The 19,477-nt window shown below is 58.3% G+C and overlaps 1 protein-coding gene across 1 annotated transcript in view; it reads right to left on the bottom strand.

Annotated features, from left to right (window-relative positions):
• The window catches only part of KCNC1 (potassium voltage-gated channel subfamily C member 1), a 44,590-nt gene extending 25,113 nt beyond the window's left edge, over positions 1-19,477 (bottom strand). The window contains exon 1 of the mRNA XM_032641945.1: positions 17,735-19,477. Within this exon, the coding sequence (XP_032497836.1) occupies positions 17,735-18,304 (570 nt within the window). The 5' untranslated portion in view covers positions 18,305-19,477. The remainder of the gene's footprint in view (positions 1-17,734) is intronic.

Genomic DNA, 19,477 nt, shown 5'->3' with positions numbered 1-19,477 from the left:
CGTGTAAGGTCCATGAGGTGGCTGGATCTGAGGACCAGGACCGGCCCCGCCTTCTCGCTCAGCCATACTGCCCCCCCTCCAACTAGTCGGGGAAGAGGGGCCCCTTCCCTGGGAACCAGGAGCACAGCTAAGCAAGAACACAGCTGCCCATCCTGTGTGTCTGCTTGTCTCAACTCATCCACCTACATGATGGGTACCACAAAGTTTACTCCCGCAGCCTCCTTAGGAAGCGACCCCTCCTCCGATGTCTACTTTCCCTCGCCTGCACGGGCAGTGCACACAAGCAGTGCACACTGACTCACCGATACCACATCTGCCTCTACCCTGCGATGCGCACAATTGTTGATTTCAGACCCATGTTTACACCAGCACTGGCCACACTTACAGCAGATGTGTGGCCACCCTGGGAAAAGGATAATCTCTATCCATGCATCTATGACTAACCTGGCCACAGATGCAGTCGCTAATCATTCAGCTGTGCTCTCATCGGCTCCTTCCTCACAGAGGTTGTGTGTTACACTGGCAATGGGCAGTGACTGAGCGCAGATCCAGGTCTACACTGGCAGTGGGTACACCCATTGACAGCAGACTCATGTCTACACAGGCAGCAGGCACAATCACATTCATCTCTTGTCAGTGGACACAAAGACATCCCCACCGGCCGTGAACGTGGATGAGGAGAGTGGGCACAAGGGCACGAAGTTCCTTTTCAGAGAGGGCCAGACATGGCCTCCCCTCCCAGCAGGCTGCCAGCTAAAGGCTCTCGTTGTGGAATTCAACAGCCCGAGTCCTGCCTAGGGGAGAGAACTGGCGTGGGAATGTGGAATTCAAAACCCGCACGCGGGCCCTGGAGTGCAGAATCTGGAATCTGGGGCACATGGCGAGGAGATGAGGCCATGTCTATTCCCAGCGCCTTGCGATCACTCAAGGTGAGGAGAGACTCGGGCTGTGTGACTCCCAGCGCTGCCCGCCCCCTCCCCACCCCACTCCCGGGCCTGGCCCAGCCAGCCCAGGCTTAAAAAAGCACCAGGAAATGTCACTTTCTTTTTGAGGCGGTGCGATGGGAGGAGAGGGCCCAGGCAGGTTAGCTGCCGGCCTATTCAAAGGCAGGGAACAGTGACACAGCCTTCAAGTCCTGAAGCCCGTTTCCTACCCAGGCTGGATGGAATTCCAGCCCCTTCTCGCGGGCGGACGGAGCTCTGTCTAGTGCCAGCCCAGAGGCCCCAGCCTGCCCGACAGCCCAGCCAGGGTTCTGACTGGGGCTGCGTGACTCCTGTGTCTGCCCAAGCCAGGACGGGGCCTGTGGCCTGAGCAGGCTCAGGGACTCAGGGGCTGTGGCTGGACCAAGTACCGTTCACTGTGCTGGGCCGCTGTGCTAGGCTGGCTCAGGGTGGCAGCTCTGGGCCCTGGCCACTGACTGCCGAATGTTTGGCCTGGATGATGCCTGCTGCCTGCTCCCACTGTGCTACCATTTCCCCATCTGCAAAGCGAGAGGTGGCTCAGACACCCTCCAGCTCCTCTTCCAGGGTCCCTGTGTTACCCTCAAGAACATCTCGATCCTACCAGAGACATAGCCTGGATGAGAGACCAGTGAGGGTGGATTCCTCCTGAGGGAAGGAAGCTCCAACGCCATCCGGCCAGCCTTGGACGCAGCTTTCACTCATTCGTTCATGCATTCAATCATCAAACATTCGCTGCAGGCCTATTATACACCAGGCTCCACTTTTCACAGCCGCCTCTGGAAATCACAGCTTTAAATAAAGTTCCCAGCACAGAGCTAGGCACATAGTAGGAATTCAGTAGTGAGGGGAAAGACACCTACTGTGTGCTACACCCTGAACTGGACTCATCCTTAGCACTCTCACACACCCTGTCTCATTGACTCCTGCACCACCGCTGGGGTCCTTACTGCGGTTACCATCCAAATGCCACAAAGGAGGAAACTGCGGCTCGCAGAGGTTTAGGAAGTTGCCCGTGCTCACGCATCTGGGAGGTGATGGAGTTAGAAATCGAAACCCAGCTTTGTGTGACTCCAGAACGCACGCTCTTAACCACTCTCCTGGCCCCTCAACAAATGCTGATTGAATGAATGCCTGAGTGAATGAATGAAACTTTGTGTTGGTGCAATTTGGGGTTCATGAGTGTCCGAGGCCATCAGTGTGCATCCGTGTGGGGAGCATGCGTGTGCGGATGTTTGTGTGTTTGCATGCAGAGCTGTTTTATGGATAGACTCTCCCTCCATTGTTGTCTTGGTCTTGTGTGTACTGGAGCTGCAGCTGTGACTGTAATGAGCCCTTAGCAGCGCACCAGGCACTCTCGTCAGGACCTGGTTTCCCAGGGAGATCACCGGGGGCCAGTGTGTGTGTGTGCACGCGCGCGTGCATGGTGGATGGGGGTGGGGTGCAGCCCGGTGCTGGGGAACACTAGAGCCGGGCTTGGGGAGGGGGCCTGGAGTGCTCAGCACTGTGCCTTGTGCAAAGGGAGAGCCTTAGCTCCGGCTGGAAGAGTCTGCTCCCAGCTAGCTCCCAGCTAAGCCACTAGGCCCTGCCAAGCTCAACTCTTGGCCCCCTGTGTCTGTGGGCCCTTGACTGGCCCTTGCTAGGCAATTAGAACGAAAGTCTTGGAGCTCACGTCTAGAGTTCGGGAATTGATGCAAAAAAGCAGCTGGGTGATCATGGACCTCAGTATACCTGAGCAAGGGCCATCCAGGGCCTCAGGAGGGGCCCCTCCTCAGCCAAGGGGCTGAGCACGTCCTGCCAGAGCCATCAGGGGGGCTTGCTCGCCAAGGCTGGGGACCTGAGGAGGAACAGTGGCCTCCCCACCCCAGAACAGACTGAAATCACAGCTATGCTCAGTGCGGCCTGGGGTTCAGAGGCCAATCCCCCACTCACTGCCTGCCCTCCAGTGGCCGCAGGTAGTCTGGAAAACTCCGGGCCCTGAGGTCCTCCCTGTCACATGGCTCTGCCTGTAACTTCTTTCCAGCCTGTCCTGGGTCTGCTCCATCAGAGCCTCTCACCTTTGAGATTGAGCCAGTCCCTCAGGTCAGTCCCTGCCCCCAGCTCTCAGCTCCCTCACTCCACAAACCATCCTCACATCCAGCAAACCCACACATGGGCTGGGTGGCTCCATCCTGCCTTCCACCCTGAAGTCCTCAGCTTCCAAACCCCATCCGCTAGGATGTTTTCATTTAGTGAGAGGTAGGACTTCCCCTCCTGCCTTGAAGCCAAGAGACTAGAAATTTATCCATCTACCCTCACATCCATCCATTTGTTCACTCATTCGCCAACCTACCCACCCAGCTGGGTATCCCTTCATACATCCTTCCTCCCATCCATTCATCCGTATCCACCCACGCACCCATCATTTTATCCATTCTTTCATCCACTTGTCCATCACCCATCTGTCCATCCAACTACCTCATTCTTGACCATGGAACCTAAACATAAGAGCACAGGAAGGAACACGAGCACTGCTCTAGCTTACCTTCTTACTTTCCCCAAGAAGACCTGGCCATGTTTCCCTTCCTCAATAAAACAGGGATAATATCTAATCCTTCTACCTCACAGGGCTGTTGTGAGGTACATTGTTTTAGCAAAGATTTATTGATTCCATATTATATAACAGGCACTGTCATTTCTTAAGGTGGTCCTTGTCCTCTAGGAAGCTGCAGCTGGGTTGGGGAGACATGTCACCGCAATAGGGTAGCGGGGTCAAGGGCAGGAAAAGTTCTTTGGGAGAGCAGACTGTTCAGGAGGGGAATCAGGAAAGGCTCCAGAGGGGAAGCCTGTTCCAAGCTGGCCTTGAAGGATGGATCCATCTTAGCTCTGCAGAGGTGGAAGAAAGGGCATTCTTGGTGGAGTGAACACCAAGCCAAGGCAGGAGGCAGGGGAGCTAGGGCATATCCTGGGGGAGTGGCTGGTGTGCCTGGAGGCCAAGGGTGGGCAGTCTGCAAAGAGAGGATGGATGGGATTTCCTAGGCTAGCACAACAGGGTCTGCGAAGAGCCATGAAAGTGGAAAGACACGTCAAGTCAGTACAAACCACAGTGATTTCTTACTCCGAGGCGTTTACTCAGATCCCCAGACTGCCAGTCAGGGAAAAAATATCTTCTTGGTGACCCCCAGGCCTCGGGAGACACGATTCCTGCCGCCTAGAAGGGAAGCCAGCAGCTGGCATTTCTGATCTTTGTGTCATTAAATATATCATTGGTGACAGCGGCTCGTGGCCCCGATGTTATGGGGCTACCAGATGAGGCTTCCATGGCCTGCCTCCCTGTCTCTGTGGCTCAGCCAGGGCCTCCTTATACCAGCTCCCCCGGGGAATCTGAACCCAGGACCAGGTTTGATGTGCCCCAGGCAGCCAGCTCCAACACCTGCTAAGTGCCTCCCATGTGCTAGGCTCTGTGCTGGGGGCTCTGCCCCTCTGGGACTCTTCCCCATTTCACAGGAGGAAATGGCTCAGCCAGATGCCACCTGCCCGAGCCCACCCTAAGGCAGGGGACACCAAAACCCTGGCCTGGCCATGGCCAAGGCCTGTGCTCTCGCCTCTACCCTGTCCCCTCCTCACGTTCCCTCTGCCCTTGGGATCTGTCTGGTCTCCTCCCACATACAGCCTTGTTCTGAACCATATTTTCTCTCTCACAAACTACCCTTCTGCCTCTGGTCTGAGTGGATTCTCCCGGCATCCCTGAGAAGCAGGTGATGCCCTTATGTACGCGTTGTAGATGAGGGTGCTAAGACCCAGAAGGACAAGGGCCATGCTCCAGGGGTGTGGGCTGGTCAGGGGCCAAGTTAGGAGCATCCATGGCAACACGAAGAGAAACACACTGCCCCGGGGCTGGCCCTTAGCAGATGACAGCCCCATGCGCTTCCAAGAGCCCTGCCCTCGGCCCAGGGCGCTGGCTGCCTCCAGGTGACCCAGCGGGTGACTGTGTTCCTCTCAGCTGCTCAGAGAGCCCCTGAGGTTGAACATAAAACATTAAGTGCTAAGATGGTGGCCCTGGCGGGAGGCTTGGTCTGACATACATTCAGTCCCGCCCTGGTGACAAGGCCCAAGGGAGTCCCACTTCCCCGGTCTACCACCTGCATGGGCAGAGAAGGGCCCCGGGGAACCACCGAAGCCTCCACCCACCGTTACAGCAACCGTCTTCGGAGCCGTCAGGTCCCTGTTCTCAGAAGCCCCCGGGCGGGTGAGGCCAGCGTCTGCAGAGCACGCTTTACAGCCGAGGTGGCCGAGGCCTACGAGGTCACAGGGCTCACGGCCGGCGGAGTCAGGTTTGGACCCTGGCAGTCGGAGCCCCGCAGTCTGGCTCCGGTCTGGCCTGTCACCACCACACTAACCACGTCTATCGGCGCACCCGGAGCGAGGGCTCTGCCACCAGAAACTGCCGACAGGACCTTTGCCTGGAAGGGCCCCTCACCACTGGCTCCCTCACCAGTCTCCCTCCAGCCCCACACCCCCTCAGAGAGCAGCTCACCCCAGCCTGGTGGCAGCCCTGTGTGGCCCCAGCGTCTCCCCCTGGGCACAGCTGGCCTTTAGGGAGAGGAGGACGGAGGCCCTGGATTGTGGTGAGGCAGGAGACCTTCCCTGAGGCCCGGCTCCCTGGAGGTCCAGACTGTGCAGCCCCTGTGGCCATGAGAGGGGAGGGGACGGCAGTGCAGGCGTGAGCGCGGCTGAGAGCTGGGAGGGTACACACAGGCGGTACCCGCTGTCGGGGGCCCAAGGGGGCTGTGGGGAGCTCTGCTCTTTCTGACCTCCCGCTGTCGCCTGGCTCTCTGAGCCCAGCCCAGGACACTGGCCTCCCTCTGTGCTTGAGCCCCAGGCACACACCCGCTCAGGACTTTTGCATGTCCTGTTCGCCCTGTTCCCCGGATGTCACACGTCTCCTTCCCTCTCCGCCTGCAAGTCTTTGCTGAAGTGTCACCTGCTCAGGGAGGCTTTCCCTGCCACATGAGTTAAGTTGCCACCTCCGGCACTTCCTGTGTCTTCCCTCCACTTTATATCTCCAAAGCTGTCCTCACCATCTGACACAGGGTATAGTCCATGTATCCATTTGTTTCTTTTTATTCTCCCTGCGTGAGAATGTAAGTTTCTTGAGGACAGGGATTTTTGACTGTTTCATTCTTTGCTCTACTCCCAGCTTCTAGAGCAGTGCCAGCAACCTAGTAAGTAGGTGCTCAATAAATATTTATGGAATGAATGAATGAGTGCTAACAGCAGCCCCTGACAGGGGAACTACATAGACTGTCTTTATGTGTATAGTAGGGATATAGGGAGAGCAGTCCCTTCCTGCACTGTGGATGGGGAAGGAAGGAAGTGGTGGGCGGGCGCATCACAGGCAGTGGGCCAGGGGCTCACAGGCAGGAGCCAAAGTAGAGCAGGAATAGGGTTGCCAGGCTGGCAGGGGAAGGGTCTGGGTTGAGCCAGGGCGGAAGGGGCATCCGAGGCCCTGCACAGGCTTGAGTGAGCTTCCTCTGGCTGCTGTGGCCCGGACCGAAGCAGCATCAGAGCCTGGGCCCAGTGAGGCTAGCTCCTGAGGCCCCCTGAGCTCAGCTGTGTGGGGCTGCCCCAGCTACTATTAGCTTATCCCCACCCAGCCTGGCGTTGGCCTGGCGGGGCAGCCCAGCCTCAGAACGGGTACTGTCCAGTGGCGCCAACAGGAGCCCCAGGCCTTAGCCCCCAGGCTCCTGGGGTCTGCCTGGCCCCCGCTGCCACTGCTCCCTGTGCCTGAGCATCCCCTGTAAAGAGGAGACATCTCAACGCCCTGAGCTGTGATGCACGGCTCTTGCCCACCAGCCCCACCACACGGGCACACTTGTCAGCATCTCAGGTCCCTGGGCTTGGCTCCCGATCAGAGCCTAATGTCAATGGCCCTCCTTCCTCCTCCCCCCGCAGGTGGAAGTTCCATCATCCATCTCTCTCATTCCCCTGACACCTGGGGAGGGAGGCAGAGTGGCCCAAGACAACAGATGGGGTGACTGAGCCCTCTGAAGAGGGCTATGACCTGCCCATGACACACAGCAGACTCATGGCAGGACCAAGAGAGAATCCAGGCCTGCCTTCCAGGATGGCCACTGAAATCTGGTCCCTGGGAGACAGATTCTGGAAGAAGTGGCCCCCGGGGCCAAGTAGGTGAGGTGATCCCTAGAGAGGTATTTGAAGGGAGAGTCAGTTGCTGAAAAAAGGAAGCAGGTGGTGAACAGGTGAGGGCTTGGCTCTTCTAAAGCCAAGCGCTGTTAAAAAGACAATAATGGAACCCACGATAATTAAGCACTTATGTTTCGGGTTCTGGGCTAAGTGCTTAACACATTCAATCCTCCCAACTTCCCTGTGAGTCAGGTGCTATTAATATCCCTCTCTTGAGGCACAGACAGGTTAGGGAACTTGTCCAAGGTCACACAGCTGGGAAGTGGAAGTGGGGCCGGGATTCCAGTGCAGGCCTCCTGGCTCGAGAGGCCATACTCTTAGGAGATAATGGGGCTCCAGGGCATGTTGCCAACATCAGGTAGCCAAGAAGTGGGGACCGGCCCTAAAGCTCATGCACTTTCTACTGAGCACGTGACTGAGGCTTTAAGCAGGGGGATTTGGGACAAAAAGCATCCTAGGCCTTCGAGGGGAAGAGTCTGTATTGAAAACCACTAACTAATGCCTAGAACTTCCCACAAACACAGCTGACAGAGGAAAAGGAATAATGACAGGGGAAAGGGGAGGGAAGGGGGTGGACGGAGAAGGAGTTGGGGAGGGAGAGGGAGAGGGAGGAAAAGAACCTAGCTGGCCTTCAGGAGAAACAGAGTCCCAAGGGAAGTCAGACGTGGGCATTAGGCTGGACGAAGTGTACCTGGGAACTCGGTGTCCCTGCAACGTCACCATCCTAAGAGCTGTGCGTCCCGGTTTTTGGAAATAGTTTCTCAGCCTCTGAGCTCTGGTTGTGGGTAGTGGTTGGGTCGATGCAGAGTGAAGCAGGAGTTTGGAGAGATGGAAGGGCCAGGATGTGAAGAGCCTCATCTGGCCCTGGGTGGTGACAGCAGCAAGTGGGACACTGCCCTGACTGCGGTTTGCCCCCCACGTCCTGATGAGAGCACTACAGCTCTCCTATCACTGCCTCAGCCTCTGCCTCTCCATCACTGCTCCAGGCTCGGGGGGATGGAGGAATTGTGTTCCCAGGTGAGGCAAAGAAGGGTAGGACAGCCAGTAACAGGCTCAAAGGCGTCATGCCGATGTCTGACCTAGGTCTTGAACTCTGGCCTCCTTATCCATTCTCTCAGCGATTACGTATTTAGCATCCACTATGTGCCAGGCCCTGTTCTAGGTGCCAAGCACAGAACAGCAGGTAAAAGAGACAAAAGTCCCTGCCCTCTTGGAGCTTATATTCTAGTGAGGGAAAGAGACAATAAACAAGGTAAATGAGTAGAATATGGTTCGATGGTGTTAAATGCCAAGGAGGAAACGGGAAAGCACAAAATGGGGGAAGGGAATGCAAGGGTGCAATCCGAGAGGATGACGTCAGAGTCCAGGCCTGAAGGAGGCGAGGGAGTAAATAGTGAGGGGAAAGGCTCCAGGTGGAAAGCAGGGCAAGAGGACAGGTCCTGAGGCAGAAGCAGAAGCACGGTGCCAGCGGAAAACCAAGGAGGCCAGAATGAGCTGAGTAGGAGAGCGGCAGGAGAGCAGAGGGGGAGGTGGGGTGCGGGCAGCTCGTGTGGAGCCTTATAACCCTCGCAGGGACCGGGGCTTCTCCCCCGTGAGACCAGAAGTCAGAACGAGCAGAGCCCAGTGGTGACCAGATCTGACGAGTGTTTTACCAGGAGGGCCCTGGCTACCCTGTGCAGAAGGCGTGGGCAAGGGCAGAAGCAGGGGGGACGGTTCACAGTGATCCAGGGGAGAGAAGATGGCGGCTTCAGCCGGGAAGGTAGCAGTGGAGGTGATGTGGGTCCGAGAGACGACAGGATTTGCTGATGTGTGAGAAAAAGAGCGGAGTCAAGGATGGTGTCGTTTTTGGTCTGAGCACCCAGATGGATGCGGCTGTCATTTACTGAGCTGGGGCATCACCCCCCAGGCACATCGCCCTGATGTCAATGTCTTGGGCGTGAGGAAAGATCAATGTCTTGACCCGTGAAGCTCCGTCCACCCGCATGCGTCCCTCCAGGCCTCTCTGTGTCCTGATACTTCCCCTCCACTGGGAGCCGTTTCCTGCCTCAGCACTTCTCGGAATCTGATGCGCGTATGATTCATCTGGGGATCTGGTTAAAATGCAGATTCTGAATCAGGAGATCTGGGGGTGGGGGCTGGGGCCCAAAACTCTTCATTTCTAACAAGTGCCCAGGTGACGTGGATGCTGTTGGTCAGAGGACCTCACTGAGTAGCAAGAGCCCCCACGTCCCAGACCCTGCAGCAGGTCCTCCCTCTCTGAGTATCAGCTTCTCCGGGGAGTGGAGTAAGCATCCTGACCACCTCCTCCCAGATCTAAGAGTCAAATTCTCCATGGACAGAGCCCAGGAGCCTGACCTTTTGAAGCATCCGAGGTAAACTGAGAGTCACCCATGGGTGGGAGTCCTCCAGCAAACACCCCTGCAGCCCCCATAGCAACGATTACAAACAGCCCTACCCCGGCCCCGGCCCATCCGGCACGGCAGCAGCTCACTGCCCCCCTCTCTGCAGCCAGCGCCCCTACACCAGTGGAGCTGGACCCCGCACTCTGCTCCAGCCCCTACCGCCTGGCATAGCCTCTCGTCTCTGAGTGCACCTTTCTGCAGCTCCTGGAGGGCAGCCAGCCAAAAGAAGGGCCTGGAGAAGAGGGTGGCATGTGCCACCCCCTGGGCCTGAGCCAGCATACTGTAAAGAGGTGGTACCCCCGGGGCTGTGCCACGAGAGGGCTGGATGAGTCTACATGTCTGACGGCTCACAGGGGCCCCGCGTCCGTGGCGACCCCTGGCAGGATGGGATTACTATGTCTTAAATGAAGGAATGAGAGCAGGCTGAGGGAGCCTGAACGAATGTCGGAGGAAGCTTCTGAGACCCCCATCCCTGGGCTCCTGCCCGCTTGGTACCGGGAGAGCTCGCATGTGCCCTGGAGAGGATGTGGAAGGAGAAATAGGGAAGGCCTAACCTGGCTCCCACAGCGCCTCCGGGAAGCTGAAGCCTGGAATTCTTAAACTCCTGGAGTGTCAGACTGGAGAAGGGACTTGGTGGTCATTTAGAAGGTCCTCTGTCTTTCACAGGGAGAGAAACTGCAGCCTGAAGGGGCGATGGAACTTGCCTACGGAAGCCTGGTTGGCTTAATGGCCTGGGTACAGATCTTGCTCTGGTGTAGTTGCCTGATACTTACGACTGGGGTCTTGTCTGTGGCCTCATCTCTCCATGTCCCTGGGTGGGTGCTAAGCCTGAGGGCCTGCCTGTCCCCAGCCACAGGCCCCCAGAGCTGACCCACTGACCTCCAGCTGGAATCATGCAAGCCTGGGGACTTCCTGTCCAACCCAGACCCCTCACTCCCAGAGGAGGTCAGTGAGGGCAGGAGCAGCCAGGCTAAGCCTTAGGGACCTCGGGGGATGGGCTTCCATGTTCAGCAAAACTAGAAAGGACACTGAGAGAGGGAATGGATGAGCAAAAAGCTAGAGGCTGGAATGAGGGCTGAAGATGAGGAGGCCAGCGGGGAGCCTGGCAGAAGGGAGCAGCGGGACGCACGGCCAGCTTCCAGAGCAGAAGGCCTTGAATGCCGAGCTGAGGAGCCAGCATGCTCACCGTGCGTCACCTCTTGCATGTTAACTTCTGATCCTCCCAAGCCCCCTGCTGTTTGCCTGCACGGCTGGTGGGGGCAGTAGAGGCCCCTTCTGAAAACCCTCTTCTTGGGGGCTCCCAGAGCACCCTCTTACCCCACCAGGCTGGACCCTCACCTGCCATGGTTCAGGGGCTAGAACTCTCTGAGCAGGATTCCCAGACAGGTTTTTGGGAAAGAGTGTTTGGTGAGGGAGGACGGGACCCAGAAGGAAAGCCGAGTCTGAGCCACAGTAAGCCACACACCCCAGCATCCCTGCAACAGTGACAGGAGGCAGAACTGACTAGTGGTTATGGACAGGGCTCCGGGGTCAGGCAGACCCACAGTTGAACGCTGCTCCACCACTCGTGAGCTAAGTGACCTTGGAAACCTTACTTAACCTCTCTGAGCCCCAGCAGCCTCATCTGTGGCATTGGTGTGATAATAATGATACAGTTCCATGGGAGTTTGTATGAGAATTAAGTGAGAACATGTACATCAAACCCTTAAGGCTGTCTGACACATAGTAAGTGCTTTAGTAAACAGCGGCCATTAGTACTGTGACTCAAGAAAGGAAGGGGCTTCCGGAAAATCCTGCTTGGGGGATGATAACAGGATTTGGACCAAGTCTGGGTTGAATGGCTGAGGGAGGTCTTGACCAGCTGTACTGAGCCCTGGGAGGGGAGTGGGGAAGGGAGGTGGGAGGGCAGGTAACTGCAGATTCTCCCTCACTCAAGGGAGGAAATCAGAGGTGTAAGTAAGGAGAACAGTGTGCCCAGGTAGGATTTGATATTCTGTTAAAACTGAGAGCCCAAAGAAACGCAAACGGCCAGGCCCTGGGCCAAGAGGCTTGGGGTGTGAGTTCAAGCCTCGCTGATGGGCTACGTGGTCTTAGGCAAGTGTCTTCCCCGCTCTGAGCCTCTTCCTCCTCCACCGGATGAGGGCAGTGGCTAGAGGTGGCCTGGGAGTACCCAACAGTCCTGTGCATGTGAAAGGTGGTCCCTCCCACACAAGTGGTTCCCCTGAACTAGGACCAGGCATCTAACTGTCCATGGAGCCTCTCAGGCCCCCCTTTCCCTGGAGCCTGCACCCAGGGATGGGACGCGCAGGCCAGGGGTGTGGCCAGGCTGGCCCGAGGGCTGATGGGAGACAGCGGCTTGACCTTTTGGTCCAGAGCAAATACACTGGTCATGAGACTGCTCAGAATAGCCATATAACTATATTCAGCTGCCTTGGGAGGCCCCGAGATCCCTGGTCCAGGCAGCGGGCCCTGGAAAGAGCCCCCACCAGCCCCCCTCCCCCACCTCTGAGGAAACACGCCTCCCTCTCTGGGAGGCTCAAGCCAATCTCCTCCAAAGCTCTGGCAGGTGTCAGAACGCCCAGAGTTAGGGAGTACAGACTCCTGCCCGCAGAGAGCCAGACTCCAGACACTCTCTGAGGTGTCATTAGGTGGATGGGGTTCCCAGCCACGGAGCCAGGAGTTAGAGACGTGGGTTTCTGAACCAGTCCCCAAGCAACGTGTTCACATGTGACCTTGGATAAAGCACTCCTCATCCTGTTGAGGTGGATGGGCCTCAACTTCCTCATGTGTCATAATAATACCTCCTATTACACTGAGTATGTAAGAAGCTTAGACTCTGGAGTGGGAGACAAACTGGAATCAAGCAAGGCTGCTGATGAACATTTTATTACAAACTAGATCACTTCTCTGAAGGGAAGGACTCTGGTTCTGGACCCAGCCTGTGGGGTCCAGGAAGGCACTGCCAGGGGACTGATGTTTGAGGCGGGATGTCAAGGATAAAGAGGGGCAAACCAGGAGGAAAGAGTGCTCCAGAGGGCACAGCATATGCAAAGGCCCTGAGGCTGGGAGACCCGGCATGTGCAAGAAACTGAAATGAGGCCAGGATGACTGGAGCTCAGTGAGTGATGGAGAGAGCCAGGCCAGAGGAGCCTAGAGAGGCAGGCAGGGCCTGAGGGCTACATTATGGGCCGGGGAAGCACCAAAGGGTTTTAAGCAGGCAAGGAGGTGAGCTGACAGATCTGTGAGTTGAAGAGCCCTCTGTGGTTGCCAGGTGGAGGATGAAATGGAAGGGCCAGGGGCTGGAGCTGGGAGAGCAGTCAGGAAGCTGCAGGAGAGGTGGGCCTGAGGGACACAGTGGTGGCTGGAACCAGGACAGTGGACATGGAGACAGAGGGCAAAGGATGGAGTCTAGAGAGAGTCATGAAGTAAAAGGATAATCCAACCAAAAGGAGTAACAACAGCAGCCAACGTTTATTGACCTCTTACTGCATGCCAGGCCCTGCGGCTTGGGGCGCTCCGCCAAGATGCAGATAACTCAGTTACTCTTGCCATCAACCCTCTGGAACACGTTCTATCATTATGCCCATTTTAGAGGCGAAGAGGCTGAAAGATTCTGACTAGAAGACACTTGGTTTGTGATTTTCATTACTGGGAGGGGAGCTGGTGGGGGCTGGAGTACCATTCAAAGACACGAGGACACCTGTAAAAGCATCGTGGGAAGGAGAAAAACACTGAATGGGGGACACACTGTGGTGGGGAGCACTTGGGGTGGCAGGAGGGGGACACACCCAGCCCTTCTCCACTGCTCATAGGTCTCCTTCACATGTTACCATGACTCAAAGTGGGGCCCTGACCTGGGGGAGTGGGCTCTGAGGTGGGGGACAAGATGCTTAGGAAGTCCCTGATAGCACCTCTGTCCCCATTCCCTCTGTACGCCAAGCCAAGCCAAGAGCCCAGTGTCAGATGGGACCCAAGGGACAACCAGAAGTCTCTGGCTGGGCTCTGCATCCCAGCTTCCGGGTGAGATTCCTTCCCAGGGATTTGAGGAGGGAGAGGACTACATCAGGTCCCAAAAAGGTGAGGACAAGGCAGAGAGACGGAGACCTGGCATCAGAGGAGAGCTGAGCAATGGGGTAGTGGAGGAGGGGCTTCCCAAGCGTGCGGCCATTGCCTCTTCTTTGTCATTAGAAAGTCAAGGGACTTTGGGGGACAGATATCAACACACACACACACACACAAGATACTCTCTGGCCTGCAGCGCAGGGACTGCCATTGGTGGTGTGTGACCTGACACAACAATGTTCCTGATGACAACATGAAAACCACAGATAAAAGCCAAGAGCCTCAGACCCGTGCTGGTCCCCGGGGAAGACAGGAGGGCAGGTTTCAAGCCAGGGCTGCTCCCACATCTCCACAGCTTTGCGTGCTAGCACTGCCGTCCCCTGCCATCGCCTGGCTAATTCCTACTTGCCCCTCAAAGCTTGTCCCAGTGTTACCTCCCCTGGGGGTAGTTCTCCCTCACATAGTCCCAGGACGCCCCTTCAAGCCCTTACCGCAAAGTGTCATCACCATCCTTTGCTTCTGTGTCTGGGACAGCACCCCTCACCCCAGAAGACAAGCTGGGCTATCCTGTCCCGGCTCACCTCCTCCCCCCTTACCCCCTTGGGCTGGGGGCCCAGGAAACCCGAGGAGAGAGGGGCCAGGGAACCCGCGGCTGCAGCTAGTACAGTCACTCCTGAAGCGCTCAGATGGGACCTTCCACCCCAGCCAAGTAGCCCCTACCTCCCAGGGCCACCGCTAAGGCCTGCAGAGGGGTGGCCTCACTGCCTGGCCTGTGCACCAACAACTGGCCTGAGCGAGAGCAGTATTTCCACTGAGGATGGGGAACGGGGGGCAAAACCGCTCACTAAGGCAGCTCAGGAGTCCCAGGAGATGGAGGCAGCAGGCAGGAGGTTGGTCTGGAGTTTCATCTTCCTCAAGGCACACACACCCAGGCGATGCAGGGCCTTCTCACATACAAGCACACACAGCCACGCTGACACCAGGTTCTCACACACAGCTTCCGTCTCACACACCCCTCACCACACACGGTCTCTGTCACACATCGGGCCCTCACCCCACACAGCCTCACACACAGATGGGCTCCTGCACACAGCCTCACGTGCAAGGCCTCACAGTGTCATGCCTGCCACACACAGAAATACGCTCACCTCAAGGCTCTTGCACACCCCAAGAATCTCTCTCTCCCCCCTCACTCAAACACACACACGGCATCTCTCTTACACATACAGTCTCTCTCTCTCATATACGCACTCTCTCCCACGTAGTCTCATTCTCACACACGAAGTCCATCTCTCAAAACACACAGAATCTGTCTCCCTCACATTCACACAGAATCTCTCTGATACAGAGACTCACAGAATCTCTCTCACATAGTCTCAACACACACACACAGACACACACACACACTCCCAGACTCTCACTCATATGGTCTTTCTCACACGCATGAAGAACCTCTCACACCCACACAGAATCTCTCTTACACAGATTCTCACACATACAGCTTTTCTTTCACGCACATCTACAGTGTCACACACAGGATTCTGGTCTCGAATCCAGGATAAACATTAAAATCCCCACCCACAAATCTGAGGCGGCTTGGGGCCCGCGCGGGGAGGGGTAAACAAAGGTGACAGCAGTGGCGGAGCAGAGACGGAGGGGGCAGGGCGGGCGGGCAGCCGTCTGGGCTCTGCGCAGACGCACTGCAGAGAGGCAGCGCAATGCAGCTAGGCCAGCCGGGCATGCAGCGGGAAGCCCGGGTTCTAATCCAGGCTCTGCCCTCAGTTCCTGCGTGCCCTTGGGTAGGCCCCAGTGTCCTCATCTGTCACCCAAGGGAGCTAGAACAGCCCTGTGTGCCTACGGGGGAAGGAAGGTGGCACAGATAGGCTGTGGGACGATACTTTCCAAGCCACCTCCGCCCCCCAACCTACTGCCCAGCTTCTCCCTCAGAATCTGCTCTTCAGTGGACACTGGAGAGAGTCAGGACGTTTCCGTAAGGTTTCGTACACCAACAAGGCCCCATTTATCCAACCCATTTATCTGCATGGGGTGACGGCCACCTCAAAGCAGAGGAACGGCCAGTGGGAGGAGATGGACAGGGCAGAGGGCTGGAACGTGCCCCACGTGACCCCTGCCTATCCTGAAGCTCAGGGGCACAGGCCAGAGCCCTAAAGCTGAGCCCAAGGAGAGGGCTGGGGGGACCCAGCCTCTTGCTGGGGAGCCCGGAAGCTGAGAGGACCCTATGGAAGTTGGGCCTACTCTGCTTCTGGGGCCAAAGGGGTGGTGGTCGTGGTGAGATGCTGTCCGAGGTCAAATGCAGGCTGAATGGGCAGCTGCTCTAACCCAGGCCTCTGCCCCGCATGCCCCCCCGCCCCACATGTGCCAGTTCAACCTCCCAGTCCCCTTCCTCCTGCCCCTCCCCACAGCTCAGCCATAGCCTCCAGTTACATAATCCCCTGGCTCTGGTGGCCTCTGTCAGGAGAGGGGAGGGGAGGGGAGACCTCCGAGCGTCTCAGTCCACTCTGGAGATGGCAGGGAGCTGGGGGCCAGCTCGGTGGAGGATGGGGTCCCAGGAGATTTGGGTTCCAATCCTGCTTGGCCTCTAACTCCCCAGGTGACCTTGGGCAGGGTCCTCAAAACAAGGGGTTTAACGCCCTCCCTATTACTGTGCTCCCCCAAACACACACACACGCACATCTGAGCTAAGATTTAATATATAAGACCTGCTGCCCCCTCCCTCAGATGCTAAAACATTGAGTGTTTTATCTCAGTAACACATCCACCAGGTCTGTGCCTACACACAGCCTTTCTCTGCCATGGACACTTCAGTGCCCACCCTCCAGTCCCCTTTCCCCACTGGAGTCAGCTGGGCAGACACTCCTGCCCCCTCCCCTGCCCGAACCTCCATCCCTGGGCTCCAGAGGGCAGGAGGCATGGGATGTGGAGCAGTGGAGGAGAGCGGGGCAGCAGAGGCAGTGTTTGGACTGGTAGGGGGTTAGCGGGTAGCTCACACATGGGGGAGAGGCTCTGCTTTAAATTCCCAACACTGACCCCTCCCCTCATGCCACAGGCTTGGTTCAGGCCTCTGAGAACAGAGCCCAGCAAAAGCAAGCCGTGTCTTCCAGCGTAGATGGCTGCTACTGGTGTCTCCCTTTGGGGCTCAATTAAAGCAGCAAGGACCCTTAGAATTTACCAGACCCCCTCTCCCATTTTATAGTTGAGCAAAGTGGTCAGAGAGGCCATCTGAGGGGCCAAGGTCGGCAGCAGGGTGCCCTTTCTCCCTGGCAACAAGTTGCTGTCACTAAAGGGGAGTGGCTGATGAAGACACACCCACCTCTCACAAACCTTGTCCTCGCAGATCCCCCCGTAGACCCCTTCTCTGCCCCGGCAGGTCCGAGAGGAAGCATAGGCAGAAGCCCAGTGGCCCCCTCAAGCACCTCTCCTTTTGACAAGGCAGAAGGACAGGCTCTGTTCCCAGGAGCAGGTCTCAGAGGGATCACATCCCCCTCCCCAACTATCTACCAATTAATTAGCCATAAACGTTCCCCCTTGGCCATCTCCCCATGGCCTGAAGCTGCTCCCTGGGGAGGGGTGGTCTCTCTCAGGCAGCAGACCAGGTCTCAAGCCCTCTTCTGTGGGCCCTGGCTGGTTCCAGGTGGCCCTTAGCTGGGAGAGAGGAAGGGCTCCAGCTTCCCTCCCCACAACAAAATCTAAAGGACAGTTCACACTTTCACCCTGTACACCTGCAGAGATGCAAATATGCACACACAGGCACTCCTGCACACTCAAACACACACACATGCTCACTCATTCCCACTACATACCATACCCACCCAAATATACACTACCACACTTACATAAATATACACACACAATCTACTCATACACACAAACACACCCATTCGTACTCACCCATACACAGTAAATTTGTAATACAGACAGACTTTACATATGTACAAAGCTAGTCACCCTTCAGGAGAGTCACTCTGTCGCTTACACGCGCGCACAAATACCCCCCTTTCATTTCTGACTCCCTAGGCACCAGTTTTCGCATCCACCCCTGCCCTCGGGAAGCAGAGGACCTTGACTTCCCCGCCCCGCTCTTCAGATGGGTAGGTTGTCACTTACCCGCGCGTAGCGGGATGAGTAGGGGTCCTCGAAGAGCGCCCAGATGCGCGGCTGCCAGCGGCGCCAGAAGCCGCCGGGCCGGCCGTCCGGGGAGTCGCTGAGTGCCAGGCGCTTGGTCATCTCCAACTCGTCCTCGCCGTCGCCTGAGTCGCCGGGGCCGTCGGCGTCCGCGTCGTCGGCGCTGTTGTCCAGGGGCGCGCCGCCGAAGCTGTCCAGCGCCTCCTCGGCGTCGCGGTGCTGGCGGTACGTCATCCAGCAGCAGGGCTCCACGTCGGTCTCGTCGATGCCCCAGAAGGCCAGCTCCTCCTCGTAGAGTGGCCCGCACACGTCGGCAGGGCAGTGCAGTTTGCCAGTGCGGTAGTAGTTCAGGATGTGCGCGAAGACGCCCGGGTGGCGGTCGAAAAAGAACTCGTCGGCGCGCGGGTCATAATCGAAGTGGCTGTGGGCGTCGGGCTCTGCCAGCCAGGCGAGCCGCGTGCCGGGCAGCGTGCGCAGCGTCGAGCGGTACGTCTGGTGGCGCGTGCCGCCCACGTTGATCACGATGCGCTCGCTTTCGTCCCCTTGGCCCATCGCGGCGCCTCCTTAGGCATGGCGCGGCCCAGCGACACCCATGGGAGCGGCCGCCAGGGGGAGTTGGCGCCGGGGAGGGGGGCGCGCGACCTCCTCCCCCCTCCCCCCAGCCGTCGGGGGGACAGAGGACCTCGGCTCTGGCTACCCCCAGAGCGACTCAAGCCCCTCAGGGCGCTTTCTGTCGGGTGCTGGTCCAAGGGCGTGTGCGCGGGATCCCCAGGGTCTCTAGGCGCCAGATGTGGGAGGGAGCTGGTCCGGCTGCGGAGGAGGAAAGAAGGGAGGGAGAGAGGGAGGAGGAAGGGAGGAAGGGAGGAAGGGGGCGGCGACGCTCAGCGGCGAGCCCCAGGAGGAGGGAAAAGAGGGTGGGGGGGCCGGGCTCCCGTCCCCATCTCAGCGGGAAAATGGAGAAATCGACACAAAGCTTTTGGGGGGAAGGTCAGCTGCTTCCAGGGCCGGTCAAAGACCAGCCCCTGGAAGGGGGAGGGGAGGGGAGGAGAAGGAATCTGGAAATTCGCGCTCTGCTGTGAGGTGGTCGCCGCAGCGCGCTCTCGGCCTGGGGGAGATGGATGCCCGCTGCCTTCCTCCCTGCGTGGACCGGCTGCGCAGGGCGGACTCCGGCCCCCTCCCTCTCCTTGCCTGGCTGCCTGCTCCCCGCCGGCGGCGGGCGCGCCCGCCCGCCCGCCCTCCTCGCTCCTTCTCCCCGCCTCTCGGAGGAGATGGCGGGCCCCCTGGGCAGGGGCACCAGGGTTGCTGCTCCGTGCTGCTGCTGCGGAGCGCTGCGCTCGCTGCGCTCCGGCTGGACCTGGGGCTCTCCGCTGGGCTGCGCTCCGACTCGACTCCGGCGGCGGTGCTGAAGGGACAGCTCCGGGACTGTTGCGGAGCTCCGCGGAGCCGGGAAAGGGTTCTCCGGGCTGGGCTCCGTCTGCGGGGCCGGCGGGCACTGACTCCGGTGCCTCTGCGCCCTGCTTGTGGCAAGCTGTTGGCTGTGCCGGCCGAGGCGAGGGGGCCGCGGCGGTCGGACCGGGGAGGCGGGGGTGGCGGGTCCGGGCGCGGCGAGGCAAGGCTGGTGAGGCCGGGGAGGCGAGGCGCGGAGCGGCCGCCGCCGCCGCGACGCCGCTGCTGCCGGGGCTGCTGCTCGGCTAGCTGGCTCGCTTGCTCGCTCGCGCGGTCCGC

This window comes from Phocoena sinus, chromosome 8 (assembly GCF_008692025.1).
Source record: "Phocoena sinus isolate mPhoSin1 chromosome 8, mPhoSin1.pri, whole genome shotgun sequence".
NCBI classification, from domain to species: Eukaryota; Metazoa; Chordata; class Mammalia; order Artiodactyla; family Phocoenidae; genus Phocoena; species Phocoena sinus.
The sequence above is the reverse complement of the archived record's forward strand: the minus strand, read 5'-3'. Positions and strand labels throughout refer to the sequence as shown.